The following is a 20,461-nucleotide window of genomic DNA, read 5'->3' on the forward strand; positions in this document are numbered from 1 at the left end:
AACTCCATATTCGAATCAGTTCATCCTTGAGTCCAGGTGGAGGTTCGTGCTGAATTTGAAGACATTCCAGAAGACGCGTGGATACTAATATCAACGGTGGCATCAAGTGCAACCCCAACACATCTCGATGTGCGATCAGAAACACACACAACACACGGGGAGGCCGGTCTCTGATTGGTGAAATCAGGTTTTAGACGCGTAGAGAACAAAACCCTTTGAACACTGAGGCAAGCAGAACAGAAACCGGAAACCGCACCATACGACATTTGGATAATTTGGCCATTTTTACCTCAGGGATCCATAAGGCACAGCTGACGTGGACCCACTTGGTTCCACTGCGGGTGGGCTTGAGGGCCCCCCCCTCTCTTGGGGCAGAGCAGACATTTTGGCTGGACTCCCAGAGCGCAGGTCCGACACAGCCAGTTGCCCTGGGGTACCTTCAGGATGCCGTAACACGCCTGCATGGGGGTAAAGAAGAATTGAGGATGAGGAGAGGTGACGATGAGCAGAAGACGAAGAGGTCGGGTCTGAAGGGGATAGAACCCAGACCCACCTGGTCGGGTTTCTACGGATTAACAAGCGACATATGATGTGTCGATCGCTGCACTTTTAAAGGTGCTCTAGTACCTTTTGGACGGCGACACAATCTTTATGCTAAGCTAAACGGCTGCTAGCAGAGATGAGACCTCAAACTATTCCTCAGCATGGTGTGCCCCATTAGAAGGTGGCCAAATAATGTTCATAGACAAGACAGACTTATTTTAGCAACCAGAGGAGTCGCCCCCTGATGGCCATTAGAAAGAATGCAAGTCCTCGTTGGCTGGTCCCAGAATTGTTTGTAAATTGTGCGCAAAAAATAAATACAAAATAAATACAAATACAGGTATTTTATGTGTTCTGGGCCCCGTTCCTCGTACCTGGCTTACTGAGTTAGCTGGATCATTTTCAGGATAAGATGACGCATGTCAGGCATTTCGGTTCCACAAAGCAAGTTTGGAAAAATCACCATAGCAACACATCCAAATCCCTTAACCTGCTTCAGCGCAGGCTAACTGAAATTCACTGGATAAGTTGTCCACTCCCACCGGACAAAAAAGGCAGCTCCCTTCCTTATTGATGAAGGAGCAATATTAGTTTTATAGGGAGAGAGTTCTTCGAGATCGCCAAGATCCGTTCTCACATCATATTGACTTCCTGTACGAGCGCTATCGATTCTGCCGACAAGGAATCATTAATTTACGAGACCTTCCCGAGCCGCGGACATTGAACACCAGACGCCGAGCCGAGCCTTGACTGTCTCACATACTGTATGCAGACTGGATCACAGAGTGGATCACAGACTTGACCTTTTTTTGCGAGTGGTACATTTTTGTACAGTGTCGGAGATGCGGAGAACATTGGGAAAGCCGCTGCATACATACATACTGATCCGCCCATACACAGATTCAAACTCCTAGTTATATAGTAATCTTCAAATACATGTATATACACATATATAGTACATGATACACACACGCATATAGTACATATATCCTGAGAAGTATATATTCATTTTTTGTATACTACTGCCAGCAGGAACATTTAAATAAATATAATCTGATTGATTGGGGTGATGACAAATTTAAAATTAGCCGATACATTTTCCCAACACTTACGCATCCAACTAGCTTTGGATGTGAACGCACCATTAGACTTTGCCATGATTATGGATTTAAATTCATCATATTTAGTCATGATCATCTCCTGCTCGTCAGCGCTCTTTCTCTGATCTTATTTGCCATGTTGTACTGTTATAAATCATGGGTTTCGCTGTTCGACACCTCCCCCTTTTGAAGAGGAGCGTGCACACGCAATTATCCAGATGACTGACGTCTGTTTCGAATTAACAAGACGGTTTGAGGGCAGATCAGCCTTTGAGGAACCGACATAGCCTGGTGTCAACCATCGCGGTAATTTAAGATGGATAATAGGACATTTGATCGACTTTGTTAAACCACGTACGAGGAATGGGGCCCAGATGCATTACGCTGATATTGTTGCTTAATAAGTAAAGTAAATACTAGAGCTAGACATCAAACAATTACCTTCTTTTTAATTTGTGTACATGCATGAAATGAAAAACTTGGGTGATCCTGTTTTCCATCTTTTTCTCAATAATCCCACTTCTATTTCAAAAAGGCACTATTTGCCTTTTATTATTCCATCTTTGTGATGTGATGTGACGGTAAACCCGGTCGATACGCGCAGACGTTGGGAAACGGATAATGTGACTTAAAAACACAGCGGGTTATTGTGTCAGCACTCCAACCGTTTCCCCACATTGTGGGGGCACTGAAGGTCTTTGGTGCCAACATTACAGCACCTTCAGGCCCCCGGGTCAGAAACAGAGAAGGATTTTATCGCTAGACAGGATTTACTGTCGCTCTCAACTCCTCCTCCTCCATTACCGTAACGTCTGCGTCCGATCGATCAAATCTCAATTCTAATGAGTCAAATCAAGCTGTCGCTCTTTTTGGTCGAGGCCCAAATGAAATTGCAAGGTGAGAAAGTAAAAAAACAACTGTTATGTGACTGAAAAAAATGGAATAATATATGATAATAAATAATAATACGTCACAAGCTCATCGAACAACAGAGAGGTGCAAAAAAATAACTTTGCACCGACGAGAGCAAAGTAAAGGAGACACCAAGGACTTTTTTTTTTAACGTTCCCGTCTCGTGTTTTTTGCAACACGAGAGGGTGGAAATTAATACAACCGAACGCAGAAGATAGCCCCGCCCCTAAAGCGTACCCTGCTTTATAATACGGGTAGATCAAATCAAGCATTCTGATTGGTTGAGAGTGAGTCACGAGGTAGATTATTCAGCCATAAAGTACTGTACAGCCTATTTACATTTAGAGCGTTCCATATCAGTGTGCACTTAAAATAACAGGTAGATTTAAATTGTGCGACCGTTAGTTGTCATTTCAAGCTTGACATGTTTGTGTAAACTTTGATATTGTAACGTCCGTAGAAACGACTCGCATACGTTGGTTTCCTTAACTTGCAGGTGTATTGCTTGAGTGTTCATAGTATTGCAAAGGGGCTCTTCGCTAACAGTAACGTGAGCTCAAACGGAACAGCTAACAAGCTCACGTAGCATCCCTCACACTAGCATAACGAACGACAACACACACGTCACTTCCTCCATAAAATGAGATGAGGAATGACAAGGGTTTGACCACAAATCATGATAATTTCTAGTGAGAGATAATTACGTCGATAATTTCCCGACGCGAGGCAAGTTCTCTAAACATCATGGAGGAGAAAAATGACGGAGAAAAGACAGACAGAAGCAGCGAGAGCACTTCTTTACATCGGTGGCTGCGTGTCATCCTCCACCCTGCTTCCAACCGGCCTGGTCAGTAAATCGGGACTATTTTCTCTGTCGCTGAAATGCGATACACAACGTTTGGTGGCTACAACTATTTTGTGCTGAAAGGGAGCTTACTATTACTATTTATAAAGTCGCAGGTACCCGTATTATAAAAGCAATAAGGTACTCGAGGCAGTACTGTGTCTACAATAATGTACAGTTCAAGGGTTTGCCGGCCCGACGCGCAGCGGAGGGCCTAACAACTCCCTTGAACAGTACATTATTGCGCGACACAGTACTGCCTCTCGTACCTTATTGCTTAAATATGGTCTGTCTGACTCTAAATGACCATAATTTACGAAATGAACATCATGCTGTATTGAAGAATACTTGAAACTAGAGATTGAGACAAAAACTCATGTTTACAATGTTTACTTAGGGAATAAATCAAGAGAGAGTCATTTATATAGACTTGTATGCAACCAGAGGAGTCTCCCCCCGATGGACAGTAGAGAAAATGCAGCTTTACTCATGGGCAAATAAAAATGTTTTTGTTTTCCACATAAGGACTTTCAGAAGCATGAGTGATACCCGAAGTCACTCACACATACATACACACACACACACACACACACACACACACACACACACACACACACACACACACACACACACACACACACACACACACCCGACCTGATGGACGCAGACGTTGCATTTGTCACAGAAGACCATCTCGTTGCCGTCCTCTCCCTCCGGTGAGCGGCAGACGTCGCACACCACGTCCTCGTCGTATTCGATGCCGAGGCCTTCCTCCGTCTCGATGGCCTGCCGCATCTTCTCCTCACACGCGCTCTCCAGCTGCACCAGCACGCACTCCATCGTCAGCTCGTCCAGCTCCGGCAGCGCTGAGGGCCAGAGGACAGAAAGTACTTTAAAAAGTGCTATAATATAAACTGTATATATATATATATATATATATATATATATATATATATATATATATATATATATATATATATATATATACACACAAAAACCCTTTAATTGGAAATTTCTCACGGCGCTCCTTCACACATGCACCTCACAGGTCGCTCTTTTTTTTTGAGTCGGCCGTGGATAAAAAACATGTGCAGAAAATGAGCTGCAGGACGCGGAAGTGTGTGCAAAAAATGATCGACCTTCTTGCCGGCAGCTCAGCTCACTGAGCCGATATGTGTCGGCATTAGCGTTCATATTCCTGCTCCATGTGCACCTCACAGCCCTGCCTCTCTCCCAGGCCGGTTAATACTCAATGAAGACTGGTTTAACTGGCAAATGCACATTTGGCACATCTTACTCGTGTTTGAGGCGGGTTTCCAGCACAGTGGCAAAAAAAAGTGCTATTATCTAAACGCATGCGATGAGATTACAATAATTAAAGGAAACGGGTCACAGCGAGGCATTAAAGCTAGCATGCAAACAAAAATAAATGTGTGTTCGGAATATGCCACGAATCCTGATTACAGTCTTGGAGTTTTTTTTGTCAAAAACTATGTGCATTTATTTAAAAAAACATCAACTTTATTTACTGGTTCTTGAGCATCTCAACAGACAAAACACTGTTTTACTTCCAAATGAAAACAGGTCGGCTTTATTTTCCAAATATTAACAATATGTAAAATAAACAATTCACATATTAGTCTTGAACCTGAAACTTTGGTACGAATGAAGAACTGAAGGAAAGAAACAGGATTGAAATAGAAGCCGCAGAGACACGGGCAATAGTTAGAGATTAACCTGCATTGACATTTACGCCATGAACACACACACACACACACACACACACACACACACACACACACACACACACACACACACACACACACACACAGAGACTAAATATCTTTCTTTGCTGTGTGGTGGCTTCCTCCATCCATCCATCCATTTTCAACTGCTTATCCGGGTCGGGTCGCGGTGGCAGCAGGTTCAGCAGGCCGACCCAGGCTTATCTCTCACCCGCAACACTTTCCAGCTCATTCTGGGGGACCCCGAGGCGTTCCAAGGCCAGCCGGGAGATATAATCCATCCAGCGTGTCCTTGGTCTTCCCCGGGGTCTCCTACCAGTTGGACGTGCCTGGAAAACCTCTAATGGGAGGCGTCCAGGAGGCATCCTGACTAGATGCCCGAACCACCTCAGCTGACTCCTTTCGACACGAAGGAGCAGCGGCTCGACTCCAAGCTCCCTCCTGATGTCCGAGCTCCTTACCCTATCCCTAAGGCTGAGCCCGGCCACCCTAAAGGGGAAGCTCATTTTGGCCGCTTGTATCGGAGACCTCGTTCTTTCGGTCATGACCCAGAGTTCGTGACCATAGGTGAGGGTTGGAACGTAGACCAACCAGTAAATGGAGAGCTTCAGCCTTCCGGCTCAGCTCCCTCTTCACCAAGACGGACCGGTACAGCGCCTGCTTTACTGCTGCAGCCGCACCGATCCGCCTGTCGATCTCCCGCTCCACCTTACCCTCACTCATGAACAAGACCCCGAGATACTTGAACTCTTTCGCTTGGGGTAGGCAGTTTGTCCCCACCTGGAGGGAGCAATCCACCGGTTTCCGGCAGAGCACCATGGCCTCAGATTTGGAGGTGCTAACTCTCATCCGTGCCGCTTCACACTAGGCTGCAAAACGCCCCAGTGAATGCTGGAGGTCACGGTCCGAGGAGGCAAACAGGACCACATCATCCGCGAACAGCAGAGAGGCGATCCCCAGACATGAAAGTCACGAACAGGACCGGTGATAAAGGGCAGCCCTGGCGGAGGCCAACACCCACCGGGAACGTGTCTGACTTATTACCGAGGATACGAACACAGTTCCTACTGCAGGCGTACAGAGACCGGATGGCCCGTGCCAACGGGTCCGGCACCCCATACTCCCGCAGCACCCCCCACAAAAACCCCAGAGGGACCTGGTCGAAAGCCTTCTCCAGGTCTACAAAGCACATGTAGACTGGTTGGGCGAACTCCCAGGACCCCTCCAGTAGTCTTGCGAGGGTAAAGAGCTGGTCCACCGGTCCACTGTTCCACGGCCGGGACCGAATCCGCACTGTTCGTCTTGAATCTGAGGTTCGACAAGCGGTCGGAGCCTCCTTTCCAGCACCCTGGCATAAGCTTTTCCCGGGAGCGTGGGGTAGGCCCTGCTTACCCCTCCTGAGGCGCCGGATGGTTTGCCAGAACCTCCTTGAGGCCAACCGACGAAAGTCCTTCTCCATGGCCTCCCCGAACTCCTCCCATGCCCGGGTTTTAGCATCCGCGACAACCACAGCTGCAGCCCTTCTGGCCTGCCGGTACCTGTCAGCTGCTTCAGGAGACCCCTGGGCCAACCATGCCCGAAAGGCCTCCTTCTTCAGCTTGACGGCTTCCCTCACCCCCGGTGTCCACCACCGGGTTCTCGGGTTGCTGCCACGACAGGCACCGATGACCTTCTGGCCACAGCTCCGAGTGGCCGCGTCTACAATAGAGGCTTTGAACATGGTCCACTCAGATTCCATGTCCCCAGCCTCCCTCGGGATGTGTGAGAAACTCTTCTGGAGGTGGGAGTTGAAGACCTCCCGGACAGGATCCTCTGCCAGACGTTCCCAGTACACCCTCACCACACATTTGGGCTTGCCAGGTCTCTCTAGCCGACTCCCCCGCCATCTGATCCAACTCACCACCAGGTGGTGATCAGTTGACAGCTCTGCTCCTCTCTTCACCCAAGTGTCCAAGACATACGGCCGCAGATCAGATGATACGACTACAAAGCCGATCATTGATCTCCGGACCTAAGGTGTTCTGGTACCAGGTACACTTATGAGCCACCTTATGCTTGAACATGGTGTTCGTTATGGACAAACCGTGGCTAGCACAGAAGTCCAACAACAAAACACCGTTCGGGTTCAGATCGGGCAAGCCATTCCTCCCAATCACGCCCCGCCAGGTTTCTCTGTCATTGCCCACGTGAGCATTGAAGTCTCCCAGGAGGACAATGGAGTCGGCACGCGGCGCCTTTCCAGGACCCCTCCCACAGACTCCAAGAAGGCCGGATACTCTGAAATTCTGTTCGGTGCATAATCACAAACAACAGTCAGAGCTTTACTCCCCGCAACCTGTAGGCGCAGGGAGGTGACCCTCTCGTTCTCCGGGAAAAACTCCAGCACAGCGGCACTCAGCCGGGGGCTCGTGAGTATCCCCACTCCCGCCCGGCACCTCTCACCCAGGGCAACTCCAGAAAAGGACAAAGTCCAACCATTCTCGAGGAGCTTGGTTCCAGAGCCTATGCTGTGCGTGGAGGTGAGCCCAACTATATCTAGCTGGTACCGCTCCACCTCCCGCACCAGCTCTGGCTCTTTCCCCGCTAGCGAGGTGACGTTCCACGTCCCTAGAGCTGGTCTATGCTGCAGGCGATCGGCTCGCCCAGGTTTCCTGCCTGGCCCGCCGCCCAGTTTGCATAGCATCCGACCCCGATGCTTCCTACTGCGGGTGGTGAGTCCACAGGGTTGCTGGTCCATGATCTTTTTTTTCGGGCTGAGCCCGACCGGGCCCCATGGGTGAAAGCCCGGCCACCAGACGCTCGCCGTCGAGCTCCCCTCCCGGGTCTGGCTCCGGGAGGGTGCCCCGGTTTCCCTTGTCCGGGCGAGGTAACTTCATTCCGTGGGCCGTAAATCATCAGTGGCTTCCTGTTCTTCTTTATTCTATTTAACTTTCTCTATAACTTTAACTTTTGCTATTAAGTGACGCCTGATATTTGTAATAACAATCTTTTCTCTATTGTTCCTGATGCGCTGTGTTTTCCATTGTTTTCTGCAATAAATCAAAACTGAATAATCTGAAAATCTAATAAAGCCCACCCCTAAATCCGACTGAAAAAAGCAATTAAAATAGCCAGAATTACAGCATGTCCAGAATCAACACTCTGTGTGTTTGTGTGTGTGTGTTTGTGTTTGATTTAAGGAGAATGTGTACCAGAAACAAAGGCCCGAAACCCCCAGCGGGGATGTATAAACACAATTACGACGCTCTCTCTGAAAGGAGCCGATCAGAGATGGGGGAGATGCTCAACTTCTTTATTATGACTATCGTTAGCTTTAATCATGAACGACGACTCTCTTAATCTTTTCTTCTGTTACCCAAACTCAATGGTGCTGAAACATCTCATCAATTAATCAATCAATTGGACTGATACATAAATATTGTAATACTTTCAGATTTAATTCCCCATTGTGATTTGTCATTCTGCGTTTTTTTTTTATTTCAAAGTAATTTATTGAGGACAAACGGCAAAAGATCGCTTGTTGCAGCTCCTAAAATGTGAGGATTCTGCTGCATCTTTAAATAACATCCATTCAAATATCATGACAGAATTTCATTCAATCAACCAAAGAAGCCTAGAAGACATTAGAGAACATCTGAAAACATCCTCCTGCTGCGTGGATATTCAACCAACACACTTTTTCAATAATATTTCACACTGCATGACCACTGATATTTTACAAATTGTAAACACATCCCTTTTCTCAGGTGTCTTCCCACAAGCCCTAAAAACTGCAGTTATTAAACCACTCCTCAAGAAGGCTAGTTTAGACCCCGAAATAATGAAAAATGTATATAAAAATGTACCGAACCTCCTATTTTTAAGTAAAATAATGAAAAGTGTTATCATAACTATGCAGACGACAAACAAATCCAGTGGCGGGCCGTCAGGGCCTGCAAAGCCTTCTTTCCTGACCTAAACAGAATCACAAAGTTTAAATTAAAACATTTTATATATATTTGTTTGTATTTCTTTTTATATATATATATATATATATATATATATATATATATATATATATATATATATATATATATATATATATATATATAAATAATTAAAAGTTATAGCTATTTTTGTATTGTCACAAATATACTACATGCATCATACGATTGTTTTCCCTATTAGCTTATTTTCTCATTGCCCAGCTCCTGTGTTGCTCTGTTGTCTGCCTTCTCTCCAGCCTTCAGAAGCCTTCAGCCTGCTGTGTGGCACGGTGCTGCTGCTTGTTAAGGGTCCTCTCATCCAATGACATTTCACCTCTGTTTCTCTATGCAATCGAGAGCTGGTTAAACTATATGGAGAGGCCTGCTAGCATTATGAAATGTGTGTTTGGCCACAGGGCCCGCGTGACCATTAACGTGCGCTGTGATTGGTCACAAGGAACTCCTCCGGGACCGCCAAAATCTCATCACCACTACGAATGAATACGGCCAATTGAGCAATATCTCTAGTTTTGTCAGTCCTCCAATCCATTCTGACTATTGGTGTGCCGGTTAGACAGCAGGCGTACGTCCAAAACCATGGCCCGCCACTGCACAAATCTACATAACTATATCACCAGGGGACTATAGTCCCATACAAGGGCTGGCTAAATGCATTGAAGAAATCAACAACTGGATGTGCCAGAATTTTCTCCAATTAAATAAAGATACAGAAATAATTGTTTTTGGTCCCATGGACGAATGATTGAAAGTCAGCGGTCAGCTTCAATCACTGATGTTAAAAACCTCAAACAAAGCCAGAAATATAGGTTTTAGTTATGGATACAGACCTCAACCTGAACACGCATATCAAGACAATTAGAAAATCAGCCTACTATCACCTGAAGAATATATCAAGCAGTGGTTCTCAACTGGTCTGGCTTCGGGACCCACCATCACCCCTGAATGACCCAAATCAAGGAAAATGTTCTACTGAACCTGAGATAATGCAGAATATGTATGCCAACACAAAAACAAGTTTAATGATAAACCAAAACGAGCAGCTGGTGGCAATGCTAGAGAGGGAACTATTCCCTTTTCACTCAATTAGCAGCATTTTAATTTAAAACCCAAAAGTGCATCTGAAGGAGACGAGGTATTACAACATACATAACCATTCAGAATCTTCAGCCATTTTTAACAACAAAGAAGTAGTTTCAAAAAGACTCAAATTACCTAACTTTAACTGAGAATAAACACTCACTGAATCTATGACAAACAAACAATTACTACAATTTACTATGGACAAAGTCACTGTCTTGAGGAGCAGCTTTTCCAGAAATTAAAAAAAAAATAAGTGCAACTCAAAAGGATGCATATACAAAATTAACTTTTCTTGTGATTACCTCATCAGTAGGTAAATACTAAAAAACATTGTGCTTTTCAGAAAATTAAGCAGCACTCAATTTTCCTCACGACCCCCAAATTTTTTCCTGTCATGCAGGCAGCGGCATCAGTTGTGAATTTTATATTCAGTAGGATGTTTAATTTAATTATCCTAAAAACACAGAGTCTCCCCCATATCAGGATGGTTTAACCCAACCTGGCACACACTGCTGAAAAAAATGGAGGGACAAGCGCAAAACAAGTTGAAACCAGAGCCGGCAAAAACTCCGCTGCATTAAAAAGGTCCCTTCCAAATAAAACCACAGGATAAAATAATATATATATATTAACTTTTTTGTTTCGTTTTTTTTTCACCATTTTAAAATTCCATGACTTTTCCAGGTTTTTCATCACCGTAAGAACCCTGATTGTTGTAAATATAATATCTTTGGGACAATTTAAGAAATAATTATTAATAATACATATTTTTTAATAACAATAATAATAATTTAGTTGCAGCTCTTCCCAGGGATATGAATTCCACACATGTAAAACTGTCGGATGTGTCTTTTTAGGCCATGCAGTTCTCTGAAGAAATAAACGAGACATTTAGGTAAATTATTTCATGCGAAATAAAAATCATCTGGTTCGGGGGTTTTGCACTCACCCATCTGCCTGAAATCGTGGTTGACCAGCTCCAGCCAGGCCACGTCCAGGTCGTCCAGGTCATAGCCGCTGTAGCGCTGGGTGGGAGGAGCCTGGTCGTTGCCGCTGTTGCGCTGGGTGGGAGGAGCCTGGTCGTAGCCGCTGTAGCACTGGGTGGGAGGAACCTGGTCGTTGCTGCTGTAGCACTGGGTGGGAGGAGCCTGGTCGTAGCCGCTGTAGCGCTGGAAGGGAGGAGCTGGGTCGTAGCCGCTGTCGCGCTGGGTGGGAGGAGCCTGGTCGTAGCCGCTGTCGCGCTGGGTGGGAGGAGCCTGGTCGTAGCCGCAACCCCCGCTCCCCCCCTCCTGCCCATTGTCGTCAGGCGGCATTTCCGACAGCGACCTGGCAACACAAACATAAAAGTAGAGAGAGAGTTGGTCACATGGTCCGGAAAACACCAAACAAGGAGCCGCAGAGAGTCTGCAGAATGAAAAGAATGAAAGCATAATTATTAAACTTGCCGACGGGTAATAATTCCAGCGGTTGATTGACAAATTGATTAAGCAATAACATGCGAGGCTGAGCGCTGTGGCTGCTGGCAGTGGCGAGCTGAAGTCGTGTGTCAGCACAACCTCAAATATGTTATGAAAACATCACATCTGCAGCTGCATCAAACATACCAGTAAGGACAGAAGCTTAGGATTTAAATAGTTCTATTTAATAGTTATAGGATTTTTTTCTTCTATTCTTGACCTTTTTTTCTGCATAAAGGAAGACGTTGAGTTCCTTAATTTAAAACTGTATTTATTAACTCAACACTGTAGGTTTGTGTCAAATTCATATAGTCCCCCAAGCAAAAACAACGACACAGCCTGGGCTTACACGAGCATATAAGTCAATTTTACATGCATAAAACACAATTCAACCATAACTATAAACATGACCATGAAGTATGAACGAGATGTCTCGAAAACGACTCAGAGACAGCTCCCCAAGTTATAGAAATTATGAATTTTCATCGCGCTAGCTTGATGCTACACGTGATAAGCGCACCTCTTTGTAAAGCTTACGACCTACATATTCCTCTAAAACTGTCAAATATTTTGTCAGGCAAAGCATTAGCAACATATCAACCACACTACATCAAGCCAAACATTTTTTACCAGCGAAAAAAATCAGAAATGTTTTTGTTCTACTTTTGGATGAAACGATAGTCCACACAAGCTATTTTGGACTCTAAATGTGTCTCTAAACGTGTTTATTATGTTAATCACAAATGCTGCAACAAAGTTGAGGGAGTTTTACCACTTTTCCTCAATTTTTTTCTTCATATATGACGTTTTTTAGGTTAAATTGGCAACAGCGGAGGTCGATTTAAGTGCTACTAAAGTGCTATTGCGGCGCTACCTTCCTTATTCAAGGTGTAGTCGAAAAAGAAGTGTTTTTAGTTTGCGATGGAAAATGTAGAGACTAGTACACCTGCATTCCTAAGAGTGTGTGATACCTTTTTGAGTACATACACACACACACACACACACACACACACACACACACACACACACACGCACGCACACACACTCTCCCACTGAAGTCGGGACCTTTGGGCAGAAGAGGTGAAGTGTGTCAGTAATCAAAACAAACTTTCATTTTCTTTAGCTCCTCTCTATCTCTCCCCCCTCCCCACCTCCCCAATTTACTTAAATTGAAATACTTAGAAACATGCATGGCAACATCAACCTGAGACCCTGCAGGGACCAGGGAAGCCCTCATGACAGCTCACGTCCAGAAAGACTGGATCAGAGTTTGACGGATGCCAAAAACAGAAAAAGAAAAGAAATAAATCGAAACAATGACAAATTAAGTGGTTGCCGTTGGCAGCAGTGACAGGAAGCTGCTCGGGACCATAGTCTGGTCTCCGGGGCCCCGGGACCCGAACGTCTCAACAACAGCAGGAAATGGGGTCAGGAACTCTGCTCGACCCACTGGGAGCCAATAAAGACTCTCTCTCTCACACACACACACACACACACACACACACACACACACACACACACACACACACACACACACACACTCCCACTGAGGTCGGGACCTTTGGGCAGAAGAGGTGAAGTGTGTCAGTAATCAAAACAACAAAACAAACTTTCATTTTCTTTAGCTCCTCTCTATTAGTCCGTCACTGCCGCCGCCCTCACGTCAATCAGCACAGTGATGATCATCATCATCATTATCCTCCACATCATCACTATCATCATCACCACTGCCTTTATCTTCATAACAGCTGCCACGATGCCAGTCAGTGATCTTCACTTGAATAATGCACAGAAACAATGTGAAATGAAAACTTAATGAAAAAATATATATTTTTCACTTGCCAAATCCTTTTTGGGAGTTATGCTAAATATACACATTTTAGTAAGTCCTATAGAATAATATATATATATATATATATACATTGTATATAAGGAAAAACATCCGTCTGCACCCTGAACAGTGAACTTATTCTTAGTTCTAACCTTATTACCTTATTTTAAATTTTTGTTTTAGCGTTCCTCATTTTTCTCCTCACTGTGTCTGACCTCCTTTATATTCAAGTTAAGTTTAACATTCAGCTTTTAGTTTCAAGTTAAGTTTAACGTTTAGATTTAAGTTTCAGCTTTAATTTTCAAGTTAAAGTTTTAGGTTTCAGTATCTTCCAATTTTCTTCCAATCTTCAATTATATTTATCCATTCACTTTTGCCATTTTTGGGGTTTCTTTAAGCTAAAATGTAAGTTTAAAGTTCAAAGTTATAATTCCAGTTATACTTTACACTACGTTCTAGCTTCGAATTCTTCTTTCTTAGACGTTTGTATGAGAGTGAATGCACGCAAACAACAAGAAAAACACTTGTGATCACATGAACTTCTCTGGCCGAAGCTTTCGTGGTGTGTGTGTGTGTGTGTGTGTGTGTGTGTGTGTGTGTGTGTGTGTGTGTGTGTGCAGAAGCCCCAAATACTCCGAGATCCCTTCAACTGATCCCTTGTCCCAGCAGTGCGTGCATCAGGGATGCTCACCCTGCATCCAGTCATCTTGTAAAAGCTGAAGATCAGTCTGTGAGTTTCTCCACCGGTGCAACATCAAAGCGCTCACGTGAGATCCTTCATGAACCAGAACCTCTGCTTCTTCCTGAGAGGACAAAGAGGCAGAAACTGAGCCCTGTTTTGGCCCGTTGTGGCGCTGCCATGTGACACCGGACCAACAAGGAGCAGCCGCAGAGCAGAGAAAAGAGCGAGACAAAAGGAGAATAGGTTTCATACTATGAACACTGGGCCGGTTGTTTCTATTGCGTAACGTTAAAAGCCACTGCAGTGTCTCATTACACTGGCGGCTGGTGTTATTGCTTCATCAGAGGACACGGCGGGTTGTAATTCTATAGTTTGTGGTTGTTATTATCGCCAAAATCCCTTGAAAAGTCCTTAAATACTTTCTAGCGTCCAACTCATTAGTTCTGCAAGCGTTAATCTTTAAAAACAGGATGGGAACATAAAATGTTGAGCAATGTAGCGGTTAAGAAATATCTCACGATGTGGGGCCGTTAAACCTGCAGATTGATGCACGCGTGCAACATTAAATCAAAATAGTGTTTCTTCGATGTGTTTTTAATAGTTTATTTTTTTGCTTTTGCAGCACTGGCGGTCACTGGAGAGGAGTTAGATCAGCCTCTGGCTGCACAGACAATAAACTATCCATCCATCTATCTACCCATCCATCTATCTCAACACATAGAATATAATAATAATACTAAATTAAATTAAGTAACAAAACGAAACAGTAGTGCAAAGATGTAGCCAACAAGAAGAAGAGGAGGAAAGGTGAAAAGGAGAAAAGAAGACAGACCAACGTTTGCAACTGAAATGGAAAAACCTGAAAAACATTCAGAGCAAGAATAAAAGTGAATGAAATCCACAAGTCATCCAACTATCCATCAATTTGTGAACTGACACCCTTTCTGTCCAACAGCGCCCCCTCTGGCCGCGTGGTGACATTCAGGCTGAGCGTTATGTCGCAGGAGACAGAACATGGGAGACATGAAAGGAGACGTCGCCTTCATAATAATGTCAAGTCAGCCCATCTGACAGGATGTGAGTCAGTGGGGGTTAGAGCACAATGTGTTCTTCCACTGGAAGATACATGTCTAACACACACACACACACACACACACACACACACACACACACACACACACACACACACACACACACACACACACACACACCTTACATAATGCAGGTAAACTAAACCGTTTGCAAAAGGTTTCTCTCCATCGGGCTGAAGGCCGAGATAAAGGGGGCGGAGTCATCTGTCAATACTGAAAACAATCTGAGCCGGATTAAGACCAATTGGAAGTGTATATGAGCCAAAAAGCTATAAGGGTATGAACTCATCTGCTGGAGATTATTTATTTATTATTATTATTGTTGATTATTGATGTTGTCTTGTAAACATTTAAAATGTCACTTCCAATGGATAGATTGCACAACACTGCTCTTTGCAATAGATGCTTCTCAATGTGGATGTTCCTGATTTAGATAAAAAGCATGTTTACGGGTTTATGTCATGTTTTTATTTATTTTTATTTTATAAATATGATTGTGCAGCTTCAATGCATTTCAACTAAAGTGTGTTGGTTTGGTATGTTGTCTGCATTATGATGTATTTATAAAACACAGTAGCAGTTTCCAGCTTTTATTAAAAAGGTATTTCATGTCTAACCTGAGAAAGATAAGAACATAGGAATTCAAAACAATAAGGATCGATCGATCAAAATGAAAACGACCTAAAGGATCAATTTTAAGAAATTGGCAACCTTTGATCTTCATTTGTGGCAACAACTTTAAAACATAAAAAAAAAGCTGCAAAAAGTGCACACCAAAATAAATACTTTCTTTTTTTATTAATATTTTTGTATTCTTTTATGTCGCATTTTCACGATGAAGCTAACGTCTGACTGCATAGTATCTTAATAACATAAAAACTGCAGCCATATTTTCAGTTTTTGGGATCCAGAAGCTGGCTGATTTCTAGGTTTTGCAGCTTCTTCTTCACAGATTTGTTCCCTTTTTAAAAAGGAAGGAATATTTCTGTGATAGAAAGAGAAGCCCCAGACGTCCTCCCTGTTTACTTTGACGAGTCCGTACACGGAGTGCCGCGCAGAGGGAATATTTACATTCCGTGGAATCCAAACAATACGCCGGCTCTCTTTGATCTTAATGGGGCGTCCCATGTAATATTTATCAGGAGGAACTTCACACCGTGGGGCTCTGATTCCTAAAACAATGAAAACCAAAGGGCCCCTCCGCCAGCACCGAGGCCCCGGAGGAGAGGTTGTTTGGTTTACTATGCGGGATGTGCCTCTGGGCAGCAGAGGGGTGGGAACTGCAAAATATATCTTGTGCGTGGACAGGGCAGGGGATTCATATATATATATATATATATATATATATAGATATATAGAGAGAGAGAGAGAGAGAGCTGGGTCACATGCAAGTAATGCAATGATGCAAGTAATTCTTCTGCAAAAGCTGTATTCCCTTTCAGCAGCGTCACATGGACACACATTCTTATTTTATTATTTTATGCAAAAGACAAGGCATATTTAGTTGCATATGAAATATGATCTCTCATAGCATTACAGCTGCTCGTCTTTCTTTTTTTCTCCTTTCTCTTGTTTCAGCAATTTATAAATTCCAATTAAAGATTAAAACATATTTAAATAAATGCAGTGGTATCTGTAGTATTTGTAAGTAATACAAATAAAACAAGTATCCTCTTAATAGTAGTATATTATTATTTATGATTACAATTACGTTTTTATTGAATAAACAAGTAAATATATTTACACATGGAACTCAAATACTTTACACTAGTATCAGTGGCGGGCCGTGGATTTTCTACCTGCGCATGCAGTGCCTTCGGCTGGGCGCGGCACCCCCCCATACATGTAGTGTATTCGTGAAAAACGAATGATGTATTTCTTGTTAAACTGTAAAAATACCTAAATAAAATATTAAGCATAAAAAAAATTTACTTTTAGAAAGCAAGTCATGTTTTCTGAAAATTGGAAGGTGTTCATACCCAAACTAAACCTGGGTTATCTCCTCAACCACAAGGGCTATTTGATCAATTTAAAGTGATATAATACAGAAACTATTGTGAAATTACATACATACATCATAACTTTCCTTGTGGATCATAACACATCATATCTCCCCCGTACAAAGTTGTACGTCCGTCTAAAGTTATTTTAATCGTGCGAGGAAGCAGGTGGTCATTTTAATACAAAACAAGGATGTATGTGATATTGTTTCATCCAAAAGTAAGTCATATTTAATTTTTTTCGCTGGAAAGAATTGTTTTGCTGGATGAAATAAGGCTGGGAAGTTGCTGGTGCTTTGCCCGACAGGCGATTTGGTGTTTTTTGCGGATTCTGTAGGTCATAAGCTTTATAGAAAGGTGCGCTAATTGTGTGTAGCATCAAGTTAACGCTGCAAAATTTTATATTTTCAATCTCTCTTAGTCCTTTTTGAGACATCTTGTTCATACATATGATTTATGCTCATATTTATGGTTGAATTATGTTTAAAACATGAACAATGTATTCATATGCTCTTGTAAGCCAAGGATTTGCTGGTTAATTAGAGATAATAAAAAATAGGTCTGGGATTGATTCATGGTACTTGACATTAGAACACATGAGGAGACCCAGCGTCGGAAATACACAAGGGCAAAGGGCAAAACTGCCCCTAAAAAATATAATGTTGCCCCTGAATATCACTAGGAGAGGGGCAAAAAATGTCCCCATAATTTCCTCTAATAATTATGATAATGTAATGAACTTAGAAATGTAATGAATTTAGAGATTAGAAATGCGCCGTCCGCGTTTAAATCAACCGTCTGGACTTCCTGTCACTCGTAGCGCCGCTGCTCTTACAGCTGTTGCGCAACACACAGGACAACATGCGGACACGCCGCTGCTCAAAGACGTAAAATAAAGCATCAAACTGGCTGCTAGTTCCTCTAGCAGCCCTGGAAGCGGCCATCTTTCAGAAGCACTTCCTCGCGTGACATCCACCGAGCTGTGTGGCTACGGATAATATTATAAACCCAGACACGAGGGCGTTTGACGTTCCTATGTTTTTGGAATTTCCACAACAAGTATAATGCAGAAAGAGTGGTTATTTCCATGGGGGAAGAATAAATGAAAACTACTTGCACAGAGATAAGCCCCACCCCCTCTCGGCGCATCCAGCTCGAATGACAACATTGATGACATGTTGGTCAGTTTGTCTGCTTGACAATCACATTTTGCTGCAATAAAAATGATTGAAGTGAGATGAAACTTGATCTTCTTAGATACAATATGTTGATGAAGTTTTCCTTTGGGGACATTTGCGGTGGAAAAAAGGGAATAAATCGCAATACTCAATATATCGCAGTATAAATATAATTTTTAATTATAAAAAAAGAAATAAGTTATAATTGTTAATAGTTGTTTAAAAAAAATGTAATAACAATGAATTACCAGAAATGAATGAGAATAAAATTGAATATAATTGTCTGATTTATGTTTGTTCTTTTGCTAAAAAAATCTAAGAAAACACTTTGAATCTGTAGACTACTGCCTAATAGTCTTATTGTTGCCATTTGATGACAATTGCTCATATACTGTAAGCCTAAATAAGTATATTTATTATTTTGAACAACGGTTAATGTTATTTCACAAGTTTCAAAAAGTGCCCCCAATTTTTATTGAAATGCACCTGGATTTCAGGCGGTGGGGGCATAAATTGACCCCTAAAATATATGTAAATTTCCTACCCTGAGGAGACCTCATACAGGATCACTCCTGCTCCCCTGGAGGGTAAGAGTTTGCAAAACCAAAAGCTGAACAATATAACTTTCACAATAAAAGGCAGGATTGTTTAGTTTCAACCCTCAACAGGAGGAGAGAAAGCTTAATTAAAAAAAAAGGCCGATGGAGAAAGAGAGAGAGGAGTCGGCCGAGCCTTCTTTGCTGTGTACATCTCACTTTCCTTCGTTTTCACAGAAGGTCAATAATGATCCTCCAGGAGGGATGGAGGACGTATGATCTCCTCCAGGAGGGATGGAGGACGTGTTTACATAAGACGTTTCCTCGTGGGTAGAAGCTCCGCTGCTTCTGACTCGCTGCCCACACGGAAACGTCCTGGAAGTCCTCTGAAAAGAGGCCGCACATATATCTGGATTAAAGGGGGAAGTGAGGGGGCAAGATCAGCAGAGATTAAGAACGAAGGAAGAAAGAAAAAGAAGGGACCAGAAAAAGACATGAAGAAATACAAAAATGATCTAAAGAAATAAAAGAGAGCTTACAACTGTTCACATCTACAATTATCCTTCTTTAAATTTTTTACGATTGACGACCACCTTGCTGGCTGCCAACCACCAGTCTGAGAAGAAGCACACATTGTATTTCTTTTTTCAAACCAACGCACAGAAACTCTTAATTAGCGACAGCTGATTAAAAGCAGCAACAGCTGTCAGCTGGTAAAAATCGCCGATTGTCGGTGAAAAAAACCTACTCATGTCCTCAAATACGTGGAAAATGGTCATAATTGGAGCTTTAAATAATATTTCAGCATTTTGCATTTCAGGAACTTCAGGAGGATGATATGAAGAGCATTCTCCCCCGCCCCCCAAGATGGAAATGAAGAAGAAAGCTGAGGAGGGATGGAATTTACAGCAATTGACCGCTTGGGTTATGACCAAAAACATGTTTTGTGAGGTCAAATTGACCTTTGAATGTGACCTTTGACCACCGACATCAACTGCCTCTTGTTCCGCTGTCGTCTGCAGGGGCGAAACAAGTTGCAAGAAACCAACTGATGAAGAAAGAAGAAGAGAAGGAAATATGTTTTTTTCCTCCTGTTTTACAGTCATTTGACTGTAAAACTTTAAATGTTATTTTAATTTGAAGTCCACAGGCCTAAACATTTTTTCAATGAGCTCCTCTTTTGTTGTAAGTCCTCTCCAATGTGACATGATATCCGTTTTAAACAAGCTCAGCGAATGTAAAAGTTAACTAAGTTCACACGTTAAAGCTCCAAAAGCCCGACGACGGTGAGCTGCTGCTCTGCATGCAGTAGAGATGAAACCTTGTTCAGACAGAGACAAACAATCCCTTCCCTGTGTGTGTGTGTGTGTGTGTGTGTGTGTGTGTGTGTGTGTAATAATCTCTCATTCTTGAAATACCTCACTGTCACAGTACGGCTGAGAAAATCGCCGATCCCTTTTTCTTCCCTGTAATCCC

At 43.0% G+C, this 20,461-nt stretch overlaps 1 protein-coding gene across 1 annotated transcript in view; it reads right to left on the bottom strand.

The window, feature by feature from the left end:
• The window catches only part of jade2 (jade family PHD finger 2), a gene marked incomplete at both ends in the record, with an annotated part of 131,284 nt that overhangs the window by 62,221 nt on the left and 48,602 nt on the right, over window positions 1-20,461 (bottom strand). Inside the window, 4 exon segments of the mRNA XM_079237798.1 lie at window positions 290-361; window positions 363-458; window positions 4,054-4,265; window positions 11,160-11,299. Coding sequence (XP_079093924.1) covers window positions 290-361; window positions 363-458; window positions 4,054-4,265; window positions 11,160-11,299 — 520 coding nt within the window.

This window comes from Taurulus bubalis (genome assembly GCF_910589615.1).
Source record: "Taurulus bubalis genome assembly, chromosome: 2".
Lineage (NCBI taxonomy): Eukaryota > Metazoa > Chordata > Actinopteri > Perciformes > Cottidae > Taurulus > Taurulus bubalis.